This window comes from Phyllostomus discolor, chromosome 3, assembly GCF_004126475.2.
Source record: "Phyllostomus discolor isolate MPI-MPIP mPhyDis1 chromosome 3, mPhyDis1.pri.v3, whole genome shotgun sequence".
NCBI lineage: Eukaryota > Metazoa > Chordata > Mammalia > Chiroptera > Phyllostomidae > Phyllostomus > Phyllostomus discolor.
In genome coordinates this window covers 43435939-43460869 of record NC_040905.2, presented here as the reverse complement: position 1 = coordinate 43460869, position 24931 = coordinate 43435939, and the positions used below count along the sequence as shown (strand labels likewise).

Sequence of the window (24931 nt, the reverse complement as noted above, 5' to 3'; positions counted from 1 at the left end):
GTGCCATGGGCAGATGAAAGGCAGAGGAGAGGAAAAAGCAAGAAGAAACAAGGAAAGAAGCTAGAAGCAAGAGAAGAGCGAGATGCAGGAACAGAGTGTGGGGAGGTCACGGTGCCAGTGAAGCCCGCGGGTGCAGGGTGCTCCGTCCTTCACCGCCCAGGGTGATGCTCTGGCAGACACAGACCCCAGAAGAAGCACACGCCATCATGCTGACTGTGAGAGGCAGTGGGCATCTCCAGGAACGAATGATGGAGTGGTCCAGAAGGCGGGCGGGAGTCAGGCAGTGCACTCTCCCCCGCCCCAGGGGCTGCTGCCTAGAGCTGGTTTATTGTGTGCTTATGCTTCCAATCCCAAGGGAGAAAATGTCGTAACACATTGCAGGTAATAAGGACAGGTATTGTTTTGGGAAACTTTCGTTTCCTTTTTATATATATGCATGGGTCACCATATACCTTTTATACTGTGGTTAAAAGTTTAAAAAACGTTCCTGTACCCTGTATCTTTAAATATAGCTTTGCCTTTAGGTTAGACAATAAAACCTCCTGCACTGGGCCCTTCTCATGCACCAGCGCACTGGATGCAAACCCGCTGCCCCTCAAGTCTCAATTCTGAAACCACCCCTATCACTGATGGAGTGAAAATTAACTTGACAATAACTACAAACTTGAATTTTAATGTAGGAAAAAATATATTGTTAAAGCATATACCAGCTTTGTTCATATTCTGGGACATACTGCTGCTTTCATTTTGTGATCTCCAAGAGAATTCAACTGCCTTTCTTACTTACCCTCAGATGCAGTCCTTTTCCAGGACTTACGTCATGGTAATTTACTATTGACAAAGTGATGGGACCAGGATGACATCAGATGCATCCGATCCAAGGGTGTGGCCCAGAAGGAGCCTCTATCTGCCTCAGCATTGGCCAGACACCATAAGAGACTCACCTCTCACTTTGTGGGGCTCAAACCGGCCTCAGAATGCCAAACTTCAAAGAGAGAACAAACATCCAGCCCTGGAAGAAAACTTAGACTGCAAAAAGTTTGGTGACATGCCCAAGGTTAAGTACAAAATGTATTAGCAGAGCAGCCAGCATGACAACCCACGATTCCAAGTCCAGCCCCAGTGCGATGCTCTCTGATACAGATTAAATATGGAGGAGGCACACACTGGCCGCAGAGGTTTCAGAGCTGGAGGTGAGAGGTCAGTGAGTTCTCGTCTCCGTGGGCTGTTTTACGCATCTCCTCTAACCCCCTCAACTCAAACGGACATCTGTGGCTTTCCGTGCCATGTCGTTGTTCCACTCCATACTAGCTGGAGGTTTCCGAGGCTGTACTTATGGGAGCGTTCCAACCTCTGACTCAGAGGAGCTCCATTTTCCCCAGACATATAACTTACTTTTGCATCTCATTCCCATGAGAAATACAAAAGCAGCAGTGATTCATGTCTCCAATGCTAGGCTCACCAATTTTGAAAATGCTTTTATCTGACTGTAAAATAAAATGGGTCTACTGTATAAAAAGTAAAAAAAATAAATAAATAAGGAAAAAGATTACAAAGAAAATTAAAATAACTTATTACTCAGTAATAACCCAGATTAAAATGCAGGTGTATTTTGTCTGTTAATATACAAAATTCTTCTGATACAAAATTGTGATTAAAATGAAATGGAAAAAATACCCTCATACATCCTGCCCTTTTCACTGAATATTACACATCAGTAAAGATTCTTTAAACATATGGTTGATAATGTGAGCCAAATATTACATCTTATTGACGAAGCATTACTCATCACATCATTCACTATTATTGAGGATTTTGTTTTTCTAGCTTTTCACATGTGTAAGTAATGTGGCAGGAAGCTTTTACATAGTTGTTTGTGCATTTTTGCTTATTTCCATAGAATAGATTCTCAGTAGGGAATTGCTGGGTCAAAGTGTATAAGCATTGTTAAGATTCTTCATAAATAGCAAAAAACCCTATTTTAGAAAGGTTGTTTATATCCAAACAGCAGAACATCTTGTCCTCTGCCAGTGACAAGTAGTATAATTTTTAAAGTCTTATTTACATGTAAAAATTTGTATCTGGTGTTCATTTACATTTTTAATTGACAGGTTAAACATTTTTCTATGTTTTAGTTTACTGGCCGTCTTTTAGTCTTTCACTCTCTCCCAGGCCCCTTCCCACCCCAGCCGTGTGTGTCTGTGTGTCTGTGACTGCCTGTATGTGTGTGTGTTCCAACCTGGACCCATTTCTCTACTGAAATGTTACAGTTTTACTTTTTTACGTGTAAGAGTTCTTTATATAATAAGGATACGAAACTTTTGACTAGGCAAACACGTTGGAAATCACTTTTTGATTATATAACAATGTAAAGTGACAAGGTGCATTGGTTTCTATACTGTCACCAACACAGCAATAACTCAAAGCACCTGCTAATAAAAAAACAAAACAGATCAAAATAGACGGAAAACTTCAAATTTCCAAGATAGTATCAAAATAGAAGGAAAACTTCAAATTTCCAAGATAGTATGCAGAGATAATACTTCCTCCATGCTGATATACACGTGGATCCTGTGACTAAGAATCTCTGTTCACATTTAAATATGTTTAAGGTTACTTTTCTTAAATGGACAAAAGAGCTTTGACTCGTATTAGACATTATTAAAATAAAAGTTGAGTTCTGAATCATTACAAAGCCATTTCTGGTGCCAATTCTGTACACAGGTATGCATGTCCTGTCATAAAGAATCGTAAAAACTGAAAACCCAAATTTAACCATCAGATGAATGAACTTATTCTTACAAAAGACATTTTTTCAAAAGAAACATCACACCAGAGTTTTTCCTACACACAAGTATGCTCTAAGTTGTAGATCATTTAAAATTGATAGAGCCCTGATGTGGCCAGGTAAATTAAGGGTAGCTGCTGCCACTGAATTTGGCTGAAGATGGGTGTAACCAGCCGCAGATCAGAAGGTTTTCATGCAGTGCAGCCAGAAAATGTGCTTTAGTGTGTGGCTCACATAAAGCGACAGAGGTGAAACACACTTTTCCCAATATGCCCCTAGTACACTGAGCTAGGAAATACAATGCACTCAAAGGTTCTACACAAACAGGCTGTCAAGATGATCAACTGGGTATAGCAACCGGGCCAATGGGTCATTGATTGCACTCATATTCATGGAGGTCAACAGCCGAGCTACAGCATCTATCACCAATTGGTCCGACATCCCTAGGAAGATAAATGGAAGAGCTCCTTTGTAAAAAGCCACCCTAATGAATGAACTGAACAGACTTATGGTGCTGTGAAGTATTACTCAGCTCTTGAGAGTTCTGAGGTAAACAAAACTGTCAATCACTCCAATAACCCTGCTGATTTGTGCACCATAAACATGCCCTTCGGTAACAGTGAGGCCATGGGGTCCATTGGGTGGAAGAAGGAGCAGAAATCTGAACCTCTCTACAACCTATAATGACCAAATATAAAACACTCAAACTGAGCTAGTAAATTTTTAATAAATTTTTATATTGTCCTTGCCCACCCCTCCAAAAAAGAAGATTCGCATATTGTTCGCTCATCTTAGCAAACTCCTTGCTGACGCACTTGGACTCAGTAGGCAAAAGCTTTGAAGTTTGTGGTTTACAGTCAGGGGAGAATGTAAAACAACTCAAGAACATACTCTATTTGGAGGGGACAGGAAGAGATGGCCAACAATTAAGTAGAGCAAACAAAAAATGAGCCCAGCTCTGAGTTGAGACAGGACCTGACAGAGGACAGCAGTAAAACAATTACAGCCTCCAATGAGAAGCAAGAGAATGGCTCCCTTTTCCCACCATCCAGTCTGTGAGATACTGGCGCGGGTTGGTGGAGAACAGATATTGAAATTATTTCAGACAAACAAACCCACTGGTGAACACAAGCCATGGTTGACTCAGCCACCTGGAGGAAGAGCATTTGGCTGTCTACCAGGTAGCAATTTCAGCTTCCAAAAGCAATTGCTGATTTCCTGTTTGTAGTGTTTCTATAAATTCCATCCACATTTAGGTAACTCGTGTTAAGAGAGCTGTCCTGTGCTGCAGATAACCTGAGAAGTGCTGGGGGTGGGTGTGGAGGACACAATGACAATGTTCCATAAACTCAGGAGAGAACTTGGGAAACTCAAAGAGAACGCGTGCACACAGGTATGTCTAGTGAGTAACTGGCACTTGCCACAGCAGGTAGGTGCTCAGCACAAGTTAGTGCCTCCCCCCTGCTTCTCATTCCACTGGAAGGCAACAGGACAGGTGATTCAGATGACCCAGTCCTTTCTAGAACACTCACACAGAGCTTGGTACATCCAGGTTTCCTTCCAACCAGACAGCAGAACACACTGACCTTGAACTGCAACTGAAGACTGTTGGTCAAATTCAGTTATGCTATACCTGAAAACCAAGTGTGATGTGGTATCTTATTTCTAAATACCATTCTAATAAACAACAATCCACTAGGAAATTGGACCTGAAAATTCAGATGAGGAAAGAGAAATAGCTCACCGCCTACCTTTCAAGGCAAAACAAAAATGGAAATGGAAAGGCCCCAGGGCAACCTGGATGAAAACTCATCACCTGGCAAGAGGACCTGAGCTGGACTGGAGCCACCCTTCCTCACAGGACAACTCTGTTCCAAAGAAACTGGAGGCTAAGAAAATTCTGGTGTCCAAACACAGAAAACTGAGAAACAAGGGTTTGAAATCTCCCAAGAAAAATCTGTGGACTTTTAAATAAATTCTTCTAATGCCCTGGCAAAATTATAAAAGACTGAAAGTCCAGAGCCTATATCTAATCCAGAGACCCTCAATCTTGTAGCTGCGAGGACCACTCCCCAGGGAGAGAATCTAGACTGGCAAGAGTCAGTTCCCTTAACCGTGTCTACAAGACAATGACAGAAATGGGAGAGAAAAAGGGAAAAGAGGAGGTTGCTACTTTTGCTCACTGGAGTAACAATAATAAGGTCCCTTCAGAACAGTAGCCTGTTTCCTGCTAGTGTTTTTGGAGATGAAAACCAACAACAGGTACCAAGCACGACCTATGATCTGTGGGCACTATACAGATGGAGAAACAGAGGCTCAGAGCAATTCAGTTGCCCAAGGTCACAGAACTAACGAAAAGCTGCAGTGAGAATTTAAACCCAGTTATCTCAGGCCGAACTACTGGCAGATTGCTCCGCAGGAGGACAGGACTCCTTTTCCCCCAAGTCTGATCGTGGTATTCTTCCTGTTTATTTGTGTTGGAGGCGTTGGAAAGGATCGATATAAATCATGTTCTTCCATGGACTCGGCTCTGAGCTTGAAGCACCTTCAACATCAGGCCGCTCTCTCTCCCTGATATATTATTGCTATTTTTATTATTTTCGTATGGGAAGGGAACTGAGAGCTCTGCCCGGAGATGTGACGAATGAGACCTCCAGGCACACTCCATCAACGCCATCGTGAAAAAGGAAACCGCTTCCGAGGCGACGGGTCCTTTCACCCAGCAGCGGCCGCGGTCTCTGCTGCCCTTTCTCAGGGACACCGTCTGCAGCAGGGCCCAGGCACTGCGGGTCTCGAGAAGAAGGATATTCTGCTTTTGTAAGGAAGGGAGATTTCCCAGGCACGCTTTGTGTCCCAGACTCTTGCGCCGATTGACAGAGTGGCGCTGCAGAGCACACTTCCACTCAGACAGTCAGCACACGTCTGCTTCTACGTTCTCAAGTTTATCTTCCCTTTTTCCCCTTTAAAAAAGCTCTCCTCTGGAGTAAGACAACAGTTAACAAAATGAAGTAAAACCAAATTCTTCTTAATGAAAATGAACGTGCCAATAGGATTTCTCTCTGCGTGCTAATCGCTGTTTGACTTGCAGTGACATCATTCCCCAGAAGCTGGGGACAAATGCGGCGACCACTGTAATGACAGGCTTGCTGTGCAGGAGGAGGGAAGGGGCTGAGGGGCGCAGCAAGCCCTTCCCACCGGGCACCCCCGGGAAAGACAGTCGGACCCACAGAAGCAGTGGTGGAGTCCGGCTGTGACGATCTTAAAAGAAGCTGAAATCAAAGCACTGACTTAGCCACGGAGTCAGGCTTGATTTTCTGATGCAAACTTTATATCCCCAAGTGACCACTTAAATAAAATTGCATTTTTCTTATTCATCCGAGTCAAACTGCTGTGTCACAAAAGACAATATGTACACACTTAAACTCTCACAAACATGCAGAAACGAAACGTAAAAAAGGAAGCTATAATTCGTAAGGTTTTTACCCAGTGACAATACAAATGACTGTGGCACTTCCTTTAGCAGAACCCAGAAGTCGGGGAAAAGATTATGTACAGTACCCTAAAGAAGAGAGGGATTTATATAAACCTTTGACATGTGTAAAGTTCTGATTAGATAAAGAGAAATGGAACTTCAGATACCAAAAAAAGCCTGACAATGCTATAAAGAAATCGTGAGTCTGAACAAATTATTGTTGAGGAACGGTGTAGGTTTTCTAAAGCAGCAACAGTTAGACGGGTCACTTGAAAACAGCAACAAGATGAATCAGCTCTTCCTGCTTAGCTACCATTCCTCATTCATGTCCTCAAACAGGTTAAAAATCTTAATCATTAACAAAAGTTTTCTTAAAAAAAGCATTTTATCTAAAAATCTTTTTACAAGAAGATAATGTACTTGGTAAACTATTGGTTTATAGTACAAAATATCTGCGCATTATTTACAGTAAGAATGGTATGCTGTTTACCATGGAACCAATAAAGTTGACCAGAGAATGTGTGTTTTTCAAATGACATGTACGATTAAATACACGATTTTGAAGTGTATCCAAGATGCCCAAATGGCACTACATTCTGTAAGTATTACCGATTGTCACAAATAAAGCTGACATTCCATTAGGACTTTGAAGAGGGATTAGGAAGGCTGGTGGGTTGATAGGGCGGCAGAACAGAAGAGAAAGCCTAATATATCCTTATCCAAATCTATGAATTTCTGAAATAGTCATAAAAATACAGAAAACCAGAAAAACTGGCCATGGTGATTTAAAGCAAAGAGGCGGTCACATGCCAAGTGGAGGGTGGAGGAGTGCGGCAGGGGGAGGAAGAACCGCCCCAAAGAGAACTGAAATACGCACTCTCGAACACCTGGACAATGTGCTCCACCCCAGAACAGTACATATGTGGACAACAGCTAACGTGTGTAGAGCACTGAACATGTTCTAGCCACCCTCTCAATGCTTTCTATGTCCCATAGCCATGTAGGTTTACAGATGAGGAAACCGAGGCACAGAGAACTTGAGCACGAGGTGAATAAAGCTTGTATGTGAACTTAAGCACTTTAGCTCTTGAGTCCCCATGCTTCACCATTCTGCCAGACGTAAAGAAGGCTGGAATGGTTTCGACTCACTCTTCAAAAGCCTGCCCCTAAGTCTAGGAGGATGTAAAGACCAGGAAAAGAGGGCTCAGTCCTTCACTGCTGGTAACCGACTCTGGGTTCCCAGCGCTCGTCGCCCCTCCTCCAGCACCTCACCTTCAGGACCCGCAGAGGCTGGGGATGCAGGAAAATCCCAGTCCTGCCTTACAGCCTGAGCACACTGGTTTCTCAGGAAAGCACTGCTAAGGAGAAGAGGAGAAGAACCCAGAGAAGAGGGCATGCTAGTATGTGGTCTCCTAGCATCTCATCTGTGTGAAGAACTACAGGTCCCACTGAACTCCCTCTCAGAGGCAGAAAGTTGGACAGCATCCCACACCAGATGAACGCCTGCTGGACCATGGACACAGGGTGGGGGACACGGACCTGAATCTGACTTCCAGGTTTTTGTTACGAAAGGGTGGACGTGCCAGCCCCCATGTGAGCTGGGAAAGGCACTGACGAGTCTCTTCAACCCTGTCCGTTAGCAAATGCTGAGCCTGGACAGACCTCTCCTTGTACAAGGAGAAAACAAACCCAAAATGGGACCTCTGAAAAGGTTTTGCAGCACAAGGCAAAAATGAGCATTCTCTTGAGGCTTGGTCAAAAACCTGTCTCTAAAAATGACTTTTCACGGGGAATAAAATAAAATCGTAAGAAATGAGACTTGTTATCCACAGGAGGTGGCAGACGTGGTTGGCATCCACAGCAGCAAAGACCAGAACGGACACAGCAGAACGTGTGCCACACTGGACAGATGCGAGGTGCTCACCAGAACACAGGGAAGACGTCAAGGACAGCACGACGAGACAGAGGATGAGTCTAAAACAAGTCTGAGTAAGAGAATTACATGTATTTTGAAGGCTGAAATCAGAGCCGTAAGAATGGAAACAATGAAAAGGACATATATGGGAAAGAGCTTTGCTGTCCGAGAAAGGACCAAGGTCTGCAGACTGAAGGTGTGCAGAACATGACAGGAAGAAAATTAATGAGAAGTATTTCTACCTCTGCATTTCTTTACAATATACTTTAATTTCAGATAAGAATCAGGAGAGTGGACTAGATTTGGGAGCAAACAATTGACCGAGAAATTTCATCTGCATGCGACTAAATTTTTAGCACCTTTACATAAAATTCAATATAGAACAGAAAAGTCAGTTTTGTGTCAGATTTAATTGGCAAATCCAGGTTTTATTTTTTCCAGTAAAAGGCACAGGTTTCAAATAATATGTGGACTATTTGCTTCAGTCATATCCTACAAAAATAAAGTATTTTTCTGTACAAAAGTTGAGATTTTTAGATACATTACCAAGTCAGGCCAAAAATATCAATTGCCAGGGAAGAGGAGGGGTGGACATTTAAACTGGAAGGTAAATGACAAATGGCAAGTGATGAAAGATGTGATGCGAGAAAGCTGCTTATAGGCCTGGCCGAGGGGCTCAGTTGATTGGACCATCGTCCTGTACACCAATAAGGTTGCAGGTTCGATTCCCAGTCAGGGAGGTAACCAATGGATGTTTCTCTCTCCCACTGAAGTTTCTTTCTCTCTCTGTCTCTGTCTCCTTCCCCACTCTCTAAAATCAATAAAAACATATCCTCAGGTGAGGATAAAAAAAAAGAAAAGCTGCTTATAAATTGTCTAAAAAAAAAGATGACATCAGTAAGAGATGACTAGCCTAATGGAGCCGTGACACTTACCAGGTGAGTATCTCTGAAGCAGACACAGGGAAGTTGCTGGGAAGAAGGAACTGAACCTCTAAGCACCATGTACATAGGGCATGTTCCAGAGGGACTCAGGAACCACAGTTAGATTATGACAGAAACCTTCGAATTCTGATCCAGACACTTTGGTTGCTTCACCTCTCTATCATCGGGATTGTTGTAGCCCAGAAACTCTGTAATTAATCCCATGCCTTTAAGAGGCCAATGAAAATTCAGATAGTGCCCTTTTACTTTCATTCTTAACTCACAGCAAAGTAGTGGAATCCTTACAAGAATGATGACATCTCCATAGAGATATTTCTAAATCATGTCTATTTCATTGTTCCTATTTCCTAAGAAGTGTGCTACTGTAACCTCACTTTGATCCCTGTGAAATTCAAGAAAGATCTGTGTAGTCTAGAACTTGTGAAACGAGGCTAAATTGCTACTGTTACATTAAAAAAGGAAACATATATAGTGTCCAATGTTTTAAATATAAAATAAAAAGCTTTCATTACAAATCTCAGCTTTAAAGCTCTCTCACTTTCCCCCTTACTAAGTTAGTTTCCTCTTTTATGTCCTTATATAGCTCCATACTCTCTTCCCTAGTACTCTCTTCCCTAGTACTTAGCACAGATTGTGAGACATATTTGTGTGACAGTTTGATTAATGTCTGCCTCCTTACCTTGACTGAGTGTTCCATAGGAGACCATGTAGGGACTGTAGATTATTTATTTTGCTTATTACTGTTAATCTCAGTATTTGACACAGTAGCAGATCCAGTAAGACAAACAATACGTATTTGTTTAATGAGAAGACTGAGTGTATGTGTTTTAATTCATTGTTCAGCCAAGCAAGTAATTTTATCCTAAGAATTCCAAAAATCTTTACATAGATAATTCATCTTAGCTTTGCATATTAGCTATGCTTATCAACTTTGCATGAAAACCCCGTTTAAAAAATACTAGAATGACTTCTTTCATTATGGGTTGATATTATATCACAGAATATCAAATATAAAAGGAAACTTAGAGATAATAACACTGTAGTTCACAAATAGTAAATAGTTTGTCCACAATAGCACAAATCTAAGCAGTAGAATGGGGATTAGAGCATAGATTTTCTACCTCCACCCTCACCCCCCAAAAGTTCTGTTCACTGCTTCTCAACACACTGGCTCTTAACCAGAACTTCCAGGTTGCCAAGCCCCTGAAAGTTTAATCAATAGTTTGTAAAGAAACATTTTGCCACATCTCAAAGTTTAAAGAAAATTTGTAATAAAAAAAACATTGTTTGCAATATAACCACTGCAAATTTTTTAAGTTGTTATGCATCTTTTTAAAAAATATTTTGTTCATTTACTTTTAGAGAGGGGAAGGGAGGGAGAAAGAGAAACAGCAATGTGTGGTTGCCTCTTGTGCGCCCCCTACCACACATGGCCCCCTGGGTGGGGGCCTGGCCTGCAACCCAGGCATGTACCCTAGACTAGAAATTGAACCAGTGACCCTTTGGTTTCCAGGCCAGCACTCAATCCACTGAGCCACACCAGCCAGGGCTTATTTTTAAACATAAGAGCTAATTATACTTTCTCAAACCCGTAACACCTCATCATTCATTGTCATATGTGTACTGGTGCCTGGTGCCAGGCACTGTTCTAAGACTCTTTCCCAAAGAACATGAGCCTAAGGCCTCCTTAGTTCTGTGGTTAAGACTGATTGGTTTTTTTTCTTACCATTCAGTTGCAATAAGGAAAAAGCCATTTCTGAAAAGTCAAATTCCTGAAAGACTGAAAAACCTAGCCCTGTGATTCAAGCTCTTCCTTTGGTCTCCACTTTTCTCATTTGAAGCAGATTTTGGTTTGGTTGCTTGTTTTTACTTTTCCTTCTTTTTAAGTTGTAAGTTAGAACCTTTGGGGGGCCAAGGGCAACTATTTTCACATTTTTGATGAGTCTGTTTACGACGCACAGAAAATCCATGCTCTGGCTAAAGGACTCTAGTAACAGAAATTTCTATGTGATGATGGAATCATATTTCTGGGCAACCCTGGAGTGAGTCAATCTGCCAAATTATTCCATTTATATTTACATGCTGGAATGTTATTCCAAAGGCTCCAAATAGTCTCTGTTCTACATATAAAACAATAAAACAAAAATAAGACACAGTATAATATGCATAACTAGTACATAATGTAATGATTCTTTAAAGCAGACTCCAATATCATTAAATAACCCAAACCAGCTTCATTTGCAGAAAAGAAGGCTATGATCGAAGAGAGTAGAGAGGGTGTATTAGGAAAAAGGGGGAAGACGAAGAAAAAAGAAACAGAAGGGAGATACCGTAGACGACATCATGTGCGGGGGAAAGGCACAGGTAATGCAGATGAGAAAACGGGAAGGGAAGGAGGCCCACCCACATGCAATGGCCTTCTTCATCATGAGACATTTACGTGGATGTTCTAATGCTTCTTTAAAAGGGAAGATGGTTTTGCAATAATATAAAAGCTAAGTCATTCCCACACATATAATTACACATGGTCACGTAAATGTCAACAGAATTTTAGCTGTACAACCTGTCTCTTCCTAGGATGTAAAGTTGTCCTGGACAACCGTAAAGTACAGACAATATATCTTTAAAAACAATCTCAATTCTCATCTCTTTTATCACTTGGTTGGGTTTTTTGTTTATTAGCTTATTAGGAGGTAAGACGATGCATGGAAACAACTATCTACTTAATGGTTGGGCCTTAGGAGTGGAGTGCACTGGTTGTACATGCAACAGGACAATTAACTGGGCTAATGCATATTTGAGAAACATTTGAGATTTTTTTCAAAGCTATCTAGAGAATTGCCATTATTACCTTATCCACACTTCTCCTTCTCTATAGCATTCCTGAGTTCTTTCGCAATATCTAGAATAAATGACTCATTTTCAAAAGCAGTATAATATCTTATGCAAGATATCCACTGTTCTAGGTAGGAATAACAATCATATTAAAATTGAGATGGCCATTTAGCCAACCCCAATATAAAGACTTTGCTCACAAAAGTCTCGGGAATAAGGACTCGCTTTATTCTAATCACCAAGCCCCATTTCTGACAGCGTAGTCACCACTAGCCTTCGTAATGAGGACCCGGGGCACAGGGACCTAAATTAGATAGTTCTGAGTCTGGGTTCCAAGAAGGTGGCAAAATGCCTTCTCTTGTGTGGGTTCATCTGTCTCGGCCTGTGTGCCAATAAAATGCCAGTATTCACCCAAGGAGTGCAACATCTCCTTTTTAAAAACTCCCTTTGAAAACATCACTCAACTTGGGAAGAAGAAAGAATAACAGATTTCTAAGTACATGTTTTCTACAAATAGTTTAAATATATCCTGGGCTAACATATAAATTTGGTTTAGCAATTATAAGTCAATTCTAGATAAATTGGAGGTGTTTATAAGACAGAAAGGACTATATCATTGAATTCTAAAACTTCAAAAAATAATAAGCCCACAAGAATTACTGGCAACTCTTTATGAACTAGAATATTTGACTAACAAGCCCACCATACTTCCCATCCATAGAGCTATTATTGTTAATGTTACCATTGTGCATAGATTACTTCATTTGGGTTTTTAGAACATTCTGTGAGGTTTGATGTAAAAATAATATTACATGTAGGTTTTAGTGAGTGAATTAAACACTTTTTGCACACATGATTAAATTAGGGAATAGGGCAAGCTGAAATTGTTAAAGGTATTAGACGCCAACAACCATATGATGTGTTAGCATAAAAATCACTTTTCCTTCTGGACAGTCACGACTCTCTGGTGATGATTGCCTTCATGCAAGCCACACACCATCAGCAGTGACATGATTTGCGCACTTCTCCCCAAGGGAGGTCATATCAGCATGTTCTGACTTGTTACTCGGTGTTGTGCTAATTGAGGGCTCACGTGACGAGATGTGCACAGCTGATCACGCGTATCAAAATGCAGGCCGTTCTCAATGAGCCGTATCGAACGCTGTCCCCGGCACTTTGAACACGTCAACCTGGGCGTGCTCCCCAGAACTCAGGAGATTTCATCTTGGGCCTCCTTCTAAAGATCTGGGACTAAGGAGCTGATCCGTGGCTCGGCACAGTGCCAAACATCAATGTGGAAATTCTAATGATAATGGGAAAAAATGCAGCTATTTCCTGTTTGGCACGATGTAGATAAAAGACTCAGGAATTGGACTTTTCAAGTGCTTTCCATGCAGGTGTTTGGCACTGTGCAACCGCCATTAAGTTCTGTCTGCTCTGGTTCGTCTGCAAGGTAAACACAGAAGGAAGAAGCTGAGGGCCAGGAATTCCCAAACTAGGAAATCAGCCCGAGTGTCATAAAGCTGTGCATACTCCCCTAAAATTAATAATCCTATCAGATGGAATTGGCAGATTTTCTAAACTAAATTCTTTCATTGGTATTTTAAAACGAGGATGGAAAGCCATTTTAAGCTAAAGAGAGAATAGGACAAGTTTCCTTCTGTGTCAGCGATGAGGCAGTTTAGTAGAAATTCATGCTCGTATGGAAAATACTACAATAAATTAATAATAATACCAGAAGAAACTCCGTCTTTTGCGTACTCACTACTGTAAACCCACTTTGCGCCACCCTGTATAAGCACCGGAAGAGACTCAGAGTTTCTTTAGTCCACAGTTTCCAAACTGTGTTGTAGAGAAGGCCAGATCCCTGGGACAAAGTCCTGGGAGAAGTGACTCGGCAAATAGGTTAAGAAAATTTATGGTTACACAAAATTAAATAAGTTTATTTCTATGCAGTTACTTACTTTATGACTCCCGAAAGAGTCAGATCTAGTATGCCTTAGTTACTAGATTCATTTCACATCGAATTCTTTCCCACTGACTATCTATTAATATTTTACAGAACTAATAGCTAGCAAAACAAAGTTTCAGGTACTGAAACTGATCTAGTCCAAGCCCTTTATTCTGCAGAAACAGAAGGCCTCTCAGCAACTGTTCAGGGGGCCGCAGGGGAAACAATAGCCCTGGGGGGCCAGAGCTGCTGCATTGGGTCAGGCATCCAGGAGGGGCCGGGGAAGCAGCTCACGACACTGGTCCCCTCCCTGCTTCCCCTGATACAGGAACAGCGGAGTCAGAGCTCTCCAAGTGTCCACTCCATTCTAGCCCCAAGGCAGTGAACCAACCACTTCAGGTTTATTTCCGTAATGCCTTTCCCGTTCACAATCTCTCCCTCGTGTCTTCTGAGTCTGCCAGTGGACAGTGTTCCAGCACTCAGAGATGAAGACAATTTTGAAATCAAGCCTGTGCATTCATTTCAGCGGTCTTGTTCTCCTAGGCTTTCAGGAGGAATAAATCCTTAAAACAGTCATTCTGTCTCCTCACAATTAAATTAAAGAGTTTAGCTTAAAATGTAGTTCCAAACTAGGGAATAATTAATTCAACTTATACCCAAAATTCCTTGGTCACAAAGAGAATCTAGTGCATTAGATTTGTTGTAGTTACGCTTAATGTGTGTAGATAATATGATTTTAGTGAATATTTTTTATGTATGCGCATTTTTACAATATCCTGAACAAACAGAATTTACAGAAGTATCCCCCTACGAAATTCTCATTTGGCACGTACACTAACCTGTTCTGTTAGTTATCTTGTTTCCATGCCCAGTTGTAAACAGCTCTCAGGCCAGGGTTACTTAATGTATCTCCCAATAGCTGGCAGAGCTCGGAACGGGAACTGTCTTGCTACAGGAACTACTACAAAAATATTTAATGACAAACTAGGGCTGATCCTAGGGCACCTTCTAAAAAGATATACCGTATACTGTGAAAAGATTCTCTCCTACCAAATGGATTAGAAGATAAGGTATCCCTTCCTTTGTCCTCCTCATTCTAACTTTTCTCCCCCCTCCCACAAATCTCGTCAAAACTTCGGGGTAACAGCCTAGACGGCAGCAAACACCTGCGCACAGCAGCTCCGGAGCTCTGCAGCACAGAGGGTGCGGGGGCCTGAGTGTAGAATCTATCCCATCCATACTTTTACTGCGGTCACAGGACCTTCCCCCATGTGACATTTCCAATGACTGACGTTTCCGGAGCCCAGTCACAGCCGGTTTAGGGAGTAGTCTCCTTGGGGCAGGTAGCTAGACCGTGGGTGCTGCTGCCCCAGGGCACCCGAGGCTCCTTCCCCAGACCGGTCCTGTGAGGCGAAAACTAGGAAGTCTGTGAATTTGGTTCAGAATGCTCCTCAGTGGCTCCTTCCTCAGAGCCCCCAGTGAAACCTGTTTGATTAAGAAAGGGCCGGCTTAAGGACTTGGCAAACCAAGGCAGTCCTCAGGGTATTTTTACCGCAACCCCTCGGGGAATTACACCCACAAGGCAAGGTTTAGAGGCAAGCCCAGTTTGAGTCTCTAAACTGAGGCAGGATAAAACTATGGACAGGGGTCACACCCGCTAAAATACAGTCTTCCCTAGGCTTTTTTTTTGGTTGTTTTTCATTTAATAATTTCATTTTTAAACCGTGTGTAGACTCTCCTGCTGCATTTGCTGTAAGCAGTTATCTCACTAGTCCTGAGTAGAGGCAACCCTTGAACATAGGTAGGACTAGTTCACTAAAACAACATTATTTTTGCCTTGTGTTTATGTTAATTTCCCAGTTCCTATGGTCACTTTTCAGTGCACTTCCCCAGGGGGCCCTTCTTTCTCTCTCACACTTCTCCAGGACCACGGAAATCTGACTTCCCAGGCAATAGAAATCACCCATGGACCACAGCAGGGAAAACAAAGGCGTAAGCCCTGGAGTATGACGTTTGGGGAGACTTGCCTGTTGCCTGGGTAGCATTTAATGAGGCCTGGGTTGCAGCTGGGGGTGGGGGTGCTGGTACCTGGGTAACCTTTGTCACCGGCACTAACTCTGTGGCTGAACAATCAAAATGAAACGCTGGTTGTGCTCGCCATTCTTACCCCTTCTTTTCTTCTGGAATCTGAGAAAATCTCTCTCTCTCTCTCTCTCTCACACACACTCACACACACACACACAAACGTTTGTAAATTAAGAAAAACACTCTTTGTTAGTGTTTTTATAGCTGTGAATGACATTTTTCCAACTAGATTATAAACAGTGGGGACACCTCATTCTTCTTTCTACCCTTTTATACTTCCTTGCTTATTAACAAGCACTCAAAAGTAGTACTTGACATTTAAAAAAATAAATCTGTTAGTTTATGCTTTATTCCTCATCGTCCACCACTATTGCTAGCATGCTTTCATAAATGCTGAACAAAATGTCCCAGAAAGATGTAAGAGCAGGCAGTAAAGAGTAAAGGGACTATAGTTGCTCGGTGGTTTGCCGATATTAAGGGCTTAAAAAACAAACAGACAACAAAAACTCTACTAGCAGAGACCACGGCTCTCTCTGGTCTTTGCGATGAAGACAAAGGCTGTCCTTGGCTGGCAGTGCCAGCAGCTGCTCTGGAACGCACTCAGTTGGATGTAATGGTGGGTACTGACATTTCCCCAAATGGCTATTGGGCCCAGGCAAACAATTTTCCGCCACCTTCCTGCCTGTGCATGTCTGTGTTGAGTGGTGCCACGGTACCCATTAGGAACCGCTACAGAGCCATTACAGTCGGTAGAGTAAAACATCCTTTTTACTCAAAAAAAAAAAAAATGAAAGAATCGGTATTTCCAGGGTGCTCTGAAAGAGCCATCAACACCCCCAAGGAATGAAGGTGGCCAGCGTGGCACCAAAGCACCACGTTATTCCTGTCAGTGGCCAAGCCTGTAGCAAAAATATGTTAGTGTGTGAGGATCTATAAAGAATTCCCCCGTTTTAAAGTTGTGCAAAATGCAAACCTCGCAGACTTTAAAATTCCAGTTATTCTCTTTGGAAAGTTTGGCCTTTTCATCGTTTCAAAGGAATTCCAGTGGACGCAACCAGGCTGAGGACTGCTCCAGTTGAATGGGAGCCCTGGGCGGGAGGGGCCATTGAGCACCCCACCAACTGCAACCCACCGGCTGCGGAGGCTGAGGGCAGAGGGCAAGGGGAAGAAAGGCGAGTGATTTGCATTACAACGGGAGTCTCCTTCCCAGGCCAGCGGCATTGGCCTCAATGGATGTTAAACAGAGGTCTGGTTACTTCAACAAAAAGAAGGCCTTTTCTTCTAACAACCTCAGATGGCGGTGAAGTGAGTGAAGATGAGCCGAGCCACACTAGCATGGGAGCAAGTGCCTTGTACCCGTGTGTGTGCACCTGAGAGAGACAACGGAAGGATAAGGTTCCTTTTGGAATCTCAGGTTCCTCGGGGGTTAAGTCAGCCTCTTGGATGCAAGTGAACGTGTATTTGTGTGCTTTATTGTTTAAAGGTCGGGAGCTGGGCTGGAAACACACTCATTACTCCCTGTCATAGAGCAGTTGACGCATTCTAGGCACATACAATTAGGCTATAATTCTGTACAACAACAGACTAAACACACACGTCTAGACGGAGAAAGGAGACGACCAAAAATATCTTAGACCTTTGCTAAAGGCGTTTTTGCATTTTCTTATCATTCTACTGGCAAAAATTGCCTCATTAATGTCAAACGGAGTAGAGGATTCGCATGACTTAAATTCAAGGGTCTTGATTTTAATTCTCCATCAAAAGCCAATCTCCAGGCCAGCTATTTTTAGCAGTCACTCAGCACAAATCTGACACACTCAGCTGTGGTTTGTTTATCTTTGAGAGAAAAGGCCTGAGTTCTTAAACAGAACCACCCATACACACGTTACAAAATCAATCACACTGTATGAAGGTTTGTGTGAATGCGATGTAGGAGTTATAAAACTAGTGACAAAATGTAAACACGCCAAGGTCTTACTATTTATTCAGCTGACTAAGAAAACAAACCACAAGAAATCTCCATGTCTTAGAACTGGCAAAGTCTACAGTCACCTGCTGACTGGAGAGAGCAGAAGAAAGAATCATGTAGTAAGTAGAATGGAGGGGAAGAAGTGGCCCCTGGAAGGGGAGCAGAATATGTGACCCCAAAACATGCCACTTTGGCATGTAGATTTTTTTTTTAGCTGAAGGCAAGACCCAGCAGACTGTAGAAAAACTTCTACTTCTCCATTAACTACCTAGAAGAATTTAATCAGGGGGCCTGACTCACAGAAAGAGCTATGAACAAAGATAACTTTTGCATGAACGGCCTACCTGTATGGCAAGGCAAACATCTAATCACCAAACACCTGCTCTTCTTATTGTCCCACAAATTACCCTCCTCCCCTGGAAGCTCCAGGTCTTTATTACATTCCTTAGCTCAGGGTGGCATAAAACCCTCAGCTGCCCAACCTGCCCTTCCTTGGGTCTCATTGTCTTTGTGAGGTTTTTCTCCTGTGAATCAGTCTGAAGTCAATTTAATTACTAGACCAGCTAACAGAACCTGGAAAGGTAAATAAAAATATTTTCCTCCCCATAGATGAAAAGATTGTCACAATGAGAAAGCAGACTAGCACCCTCACCCACATCAGCATCCTTCCGTGGGCCTAAGGGACCATTCTGCAAATGGTCTCCAGCGATGCCCTCGGTTCTGCTAGGCCAGCACCATAATGTGTCGCCTTCTGTCTGCTCGCACACCCAAAGGGCCTGCCCGAACTCACTCGTGGGATGTTGCTGCCCCTACACATGATCACAGCTGTGTTCCTTCTGATAATACCAAAGGCAGTTGTTTCTCTGAGAAACATCTTTACTACGAATTGTAATACCATTACAAAAAGGAAGTAAGCCAATATCTAAAGCCAGTATTTCTCACAGAAAATAATAATCACCAAATATACAAGTCAAATAGGCTTTCAGCAAGGGAGACAATTTTCGCACTAGCTTATGTTTATTATTTTTTATGTTTATATTTTTATTATTATGTTTATTATTTTATTAAAAACATGCTATACTATAGAAACAGGACAAGTACTGTTTCAGGAGCCTTACATGCGTTAATTCATTTGACCCTCATGAAAATTCTATAAGGTAGAAGCGATTGTCCCTGTTTTATAAATTTAGGCATAAAAATGTTAAGTGACTTGTCCAAGATCCTATAGCAGATAATCATCAGAGCTAGGATCCAGAATCCACACTTTTTTGAAAAGGTTTTATTTATTTATTTCTAGAGAAAGGAGAGGGGAGAAAGAATGAGAAAAACATGAATGTGAGAAACATATACACCCCAACCAGGGGCTGAACCCATAACCTAGGAATGTGCCCTAACCGGGAATCAAACTGGTGACATTTTGCTTGGTGGTATGATGCCAACCAACTGACCCACCCCAGTCAGGGCCAGAATCCACACTCGTGATCAGTACGATATGTTGCTGATGAGGATTTGGGTTCTCAAAATCTTTAAATTTTTTTAATAGGCAGAAGTGACACATTGATGGGGGAAAAAAGAAAATTAAAATTAATTTTCCTCCTGACACCCCTTGTCCCAGGAACAGTTCATATGTATTTATTTGTTTTGAAATGATGTCTGTCTAACACTGATGATCATGGAGCACTTCCTACAACATACCCTCCTCTCTTCCATGTACGTAGATCTAAAGTTAAATTAGGGAAAGAAGCAAGTAGGAATGGACAAATAGGCATGGTAAGCCTATTTCTACTCTTGTGGTAAGACTTATGAAAAATGTTTTTCATCCAGCATGATTAAGATACAAAAAAAAACATGCTATACTATAGAAATAACTTTAGGATAGTATTTGAATTCATAAATATCAAGGAACATAAGGCTGTTACTCTAATTTGAAAAGGCACAACTGTTCAACATTCATTTGAGTGATGAAGCCTGAGGAGGTCGGTGAGAGAACCTAATGTTTTCTCTGCAGATAACTGGTCTGGCTGGAGCCCCGCTTAGATGTGGCCGGGAACGGTTTTACATCAGGGCAAACGGGCAGGGACCTGCTCTGGGCACACAGTGGCTGTCTACGGAAGGATCTTCAGGGAAGGCAATGCCACAACAGCTTTCAGAGAGAGGGAGACGGCCCAGATGACCAACCAGGCCAAGAATCACAGCAAGCCAGCAGCGGGCTGGGGCTCAGTGAACCCAGGGCTCACGTTCTCGAGATCTGGGGCACCTACAACCTCACTATTCACATGAGACGACCCCCACCTTATGCAGAGAAGCATCCGAGTCCAGGTTCCTGCTTAAAGGATATTTGTTCAAGATGACTGACTAAGCCTTTCAGGGTGGGCTTGAATGAGACCTGCATTCCTGGAGAAAAAAGCACACTGAACCTCAAAACCACGTTTAAAAATGAATACCAAGTCACAAATCTGGTTGTGCAGCCTGCAGGAGCCATCAGCTGACTTTGAGGTTATCACTAGTCTTTTATAAGTAATCTCCACACACACTGCCCAGCGAAGCACTGACACCACTAGATAGGTGACCTGCCCTGATTGTAGGTGACAGCAGGAAAAAGAAGGAGAATGGTACGCTGGGCTACAGTGGTAGTTTGGAGAGGGGGAACTTGACCTTCCTAGTCCACTACAGTAATGTAGGTCTTTGGTCCAAAAGTAGTTCACGTGTTAGCCATCCTCACAGTCTTTCATTTCGCAACACACAGCTGTCATCCTACACAATCAATCCAAGTATGAGTGAACGCAACGGGAACCATAGGCTTTGTTCCCTGCGCCCCCAAAAGCAGTCTTACAAACAGTCATAGTGAGAAAGCCAGAACAACCTACAAAGGATAAAAGCTTGAATTTACACTTTGAAACACACTTGTTGGAAAAGGGTACTTCCCTTATTTTTCTTTTTGTAAGATGGGTTTGAAAGTTATGGAGATACGCAAGACATAATAATACAACAGAGCAACGAGAAACACAACCGCATACCGTACCTTTGCTTCAGCAAATCACGTGTTGTGTGGCCATCTCGACATCGTTCTCTTTTCTCAGTACACAGGCTTTGCACGTGGCTCTGCAGCACGTGCAAAGTTTGACTTTTAAGGGGCCCATTCTTGCTCTGTTTTTCTTAGCACACAGACTTGAGTCCACGCTTCAAGGCTCCAATTCATTTACTAACTCGAATATATGGGATTTTGTTCTAATATCAAACTCAAACAGAAGGACGGGACTGCCTCGTGGGCATACTGCTGCAGCCAAGGGTGATTCCTGAAGGCACTGACATTCCATGTACAAGTGGTTTCCAGCCTCAGTGCAGACAAGGCCAGCCAATGTGCTGTGGCGGTCAGTCAAAGAAGGCTGCACCCCATCCCCGATTTTACATCAACGCCCATAAAGTTAGCAATCGTACAACAAAATCATGCAGACAGAAAGAGTATCCTCTGCTCTATTTTATGTAAAATTTAAGTGATATTCAAGAAATAAAGTGTAATACAGTATTTATGACTCATCGATGGCAGAGCTTCAGAGAAAAACGTCCCAGGTTTGGAGTCTTTATGGGCCCATAACTCTGCTCGTCATCTCAAATGTGACCGGCTGGGAGAAATACGGGTCCCTGTTTACAAGGGGAAGACCAGATGGGTGAGTCTGATGATGACGACATCCCCAGGCCTAGGGGCCACAATGAGGCAGGACAGTAAGAGGCCGGGAAAATTCCTTGCCAGGCAGAATGGAGAAACTGAGACAGGCCGCTGAACAGGTGGCCAAGCAATTTACAGCCAGCTAATAAATCAAAAGATCTCATCTTCCCTAACCAAGGACATTAGGAACAAACGGTTTACGCCTTTTACACTGTGCCAGGACAGACCCACCTGGGTCCGGGTCCCCTTCCAGTGACAGCCTTTGAAGGTGAAACTGACCAGAGAATGACCCTGACCCCTCTGTACGCTCATTTTGATGCATCAGCATATCAAAGGACACGCCTGGAAAGCTGATGAGTATTCTATTGAGATCCTCCCCCAAGAGCTCCCCTAAAATTCCCCACATTTAGAAAACAGATAAAAACCTTTAAGACAAAGAACCTGGAGCATGGTCTCCCTAAGGCATGCCCATGTCTTCCCCCCACTTCTTCCCAAAGGCTCGTGTCTTTGCTTTCTTTCTCCTAAGCTCTAAAGGTTCCCAGCAGACATGAAACCAGGGGAGCAGCAGGCAGTGGCAGCTGGTCCCGGGCTAAGCCCTTGAACCTGCCTCCAGGAGCCTTCCCTTTGCCTCTGTTGCTGGTTTCCTGAGGCCATGCAGCCCAGCTGGCTCACTCCTTCTGCCTCTGTGACTTACTTTCCGAAGGGCCAAGGCAGCTCCACCTAGGTTCACTCCTGTGGCTACGATCTTGCTTCTTCTATCTTAAGCGCTTCCTGTTTTCCACTGTCCCCAGTTTTAATAAATGCACTCTCATAGCCACCTGGACTCATGTCGGGAAATCTTTCCTGCATGAAGAACCCACACACTCCAGGCCTCAGTGGGGCAGACTGCTGCGGCCTGGTCCCTGCCAGGGACAAGGGCATGGCCCCCCATGAGGCATCTGGGTCGTGGGAGCCTCTTCACATTCAGGACACATTGTGGTGTTCTTACCTTTAATTTTTCTGCAGTATTCTTTTTCATCTCTGAAAGAAAGGCTATTTTAACAGCGGTTGGAATTTCAGACTTTTTTTTTTTACCAACACTAAGAAAAGGGGGTGGCATTGCAAGGATGAAATGATGATGTAAATCTCACTTGGAAATGCAAATGTTTCTTTTTTTCTTGGGAGGGAGGGGCGTTGTGAGATTCTGGAGGCATCTGATTTATATTCATAACTTCATTTGAGTAAAATTAACATTTAAATAGTTTGCAATCCCTTAAAGTCAGAGTACATAGAGACAACAACAACAAAATTATCCCACAACCTAAATACTTCTCACTAAGAATCCACAAAATACGAAAGCCACACAGTGACAACTTAGAGTTGACTTTCTTAAAACATGGCTTCTGGCTACCCTAGTAAATACTAACAAATACAAAGAATCCTTCAGCAATAAGAAAGTCTTTTTGATGCTCCAGGGAGAGCTTTCCAGTCAATGGTCTATTCCCCCATCCCGTCAAATTCTAAGTTAACCAAAACTGAACCCAAGCCTCACCTGGGACCTCAGGAGAGAATCTTGCAGAGTGTCGAGATACAAAAAGCTTCAGTTCTTGGTCTAAGTTGCATTCAATCAGGTTTGTGTCCCATGATCGGATTCCTAAGGAGGGAGAGGAAGACAGTTGACAGACTTCCAGTCAGTCATTTCAGAGTGGTTTGGGAAACATCAGTGACACTTCCTAGGCTTTAAGGGGATGTGGAAATTCCTTTTCTGAAGAGCTTGGTGGTGAGCAGGATGCCCACAGGATGGGAGGCTTGGGGGGGTCTCTCCACCAGGCCACAAGGGAGGCATATGTGGCCATGTGGACTGAACTTCCGCCCCTCATAAAGCATAAATGCAGCTTTTCTGGGAGAGTCAAAGAAAACAGTTATTAGGAAAATGACAGGCTTTCTTCCAGGGAGGGAACAGAAAGGACAGAAAGATGGTGAGTTCTGAAGCTGTCCAGAGGCCACCAGGCCATCCGGCTTGTCCATGGTCCACATATAAGTAGCAAGAGAATGTAGGGTGAGGGTGGGAAGGCCAGGCACATGGGAGCTGACGCTCGAGCCCAGGCCTTCGCCTGGAGTAGTGCCCCTACACAGTTGGCGTGCACACAGTTTCTTTTCTTTACCCGTCCCACTTTTTGACCTTGGTTTCTCAACCCCTGCATATCAATCCAAATGTGTGTGATCTTTAATAAAAAGGCTGGATCTCAGTCTTCAAGGCTTGGCCCTTCGGCCCTCCCAAGCACTGGTTTTACCTGACTAGCTTGGCAGGCATTTCTTTCATTCACAATTGTTAGCTGTGCTGAATTTTCTTATCCAGAGGCAAAGAAATACGGCAATTTTTTATATTTTATGAACTTTCTACAGAGTTGCAAGGTGTACACTGTTTATTCCCACAGAATTCAGGTTTCCACTCACTAGGCTGGAAGCTGGGGTGAGAGGAACACCAGGGCAAGGACCGCATATACCCTGCCTCCCTACCTCCTCCACCCTGCCCCTCTGCCCTCTGCCCTCCCAGAGGAGAGGGCTGCAGTGGAACCTGGAGGACTTCACAGAAGGAAGATCTGGGGAGCCAGCCTGGGCAACCAGGCAACCACAAAACTCTGGAGTGTGGAGTATGTCTTTTTATATTTTTTTAAACACATGGCCACGGCAGAGCCAGTATATAGTGTCCATAACTGTCCCTTTGCATGGAGCATCCACAATGGCCAGGAACAAATCTCTGGAACAACAATCATTTATCACAAAGCTACTAAGTTTAGGGGCTTGAACCTACAGGTATAGCTCAGCTGGTAAACTATCATTTTTGCTGGTCGTTAGTCCAAGCACAGACTTGGTAGCATGTACGATGGGGTGTTATTTCACACACCTCTAAAGCCTAAGTGCATATCCAAGTTTACTTCCACTTCTCTCTTGTTCAGGCTTCCTATCTTGCAAAGAATTAAGGTAGATTAGATAGATAGATAGAAAGAAAGACACATATTACAAAAAGATTCTGGGAACTCAGTTGACTGTACATCAAAAACACCTTTTCAACCATGAAGGATATTTTCCAAGAGATGTATACCACTAAATGGAGGTGGAAACTTCTCCTGCAATCCATGGGAAGAATTCAGGTGTGAAAGAGTTAACATTCCTAAAGAGAGGCTAAATTATAAGGGAGAATTTTATGGGTCTCCCTGGAAACATTAATGGTCTCAGTTTGCATTTGTGCTAATGGAGTATTTAAATTTTAACAAGAAAGGCATGTTGAGATTTTGTGGATCTTTCTAGTGCAGAAATGATAA

General features: G+C 43.0%; 1 protein-coding gene across 1 annotated transcript in view; it reads right to left on the bottom strand.

Annotated features, from left to right (window-relative positions):
• Positions 1 to 24931, bottom strand: part of MAP1B (microtubule associated protein 1B) — a 94127-nt gene that overhangs the window by 62298 nt on the left and 6898 nt on the right. Inside the window, exon 2 of the mRNA XM_028509610.2 lies at positions 23158 to 23259. Coding sequence (XP_028365411.1) covers positions 23158 to 23259 — 102 coding nt within the window. The remainder of the gene's footprint in view (positions 1 to 23157; positions 23260 to 24931) is intronic.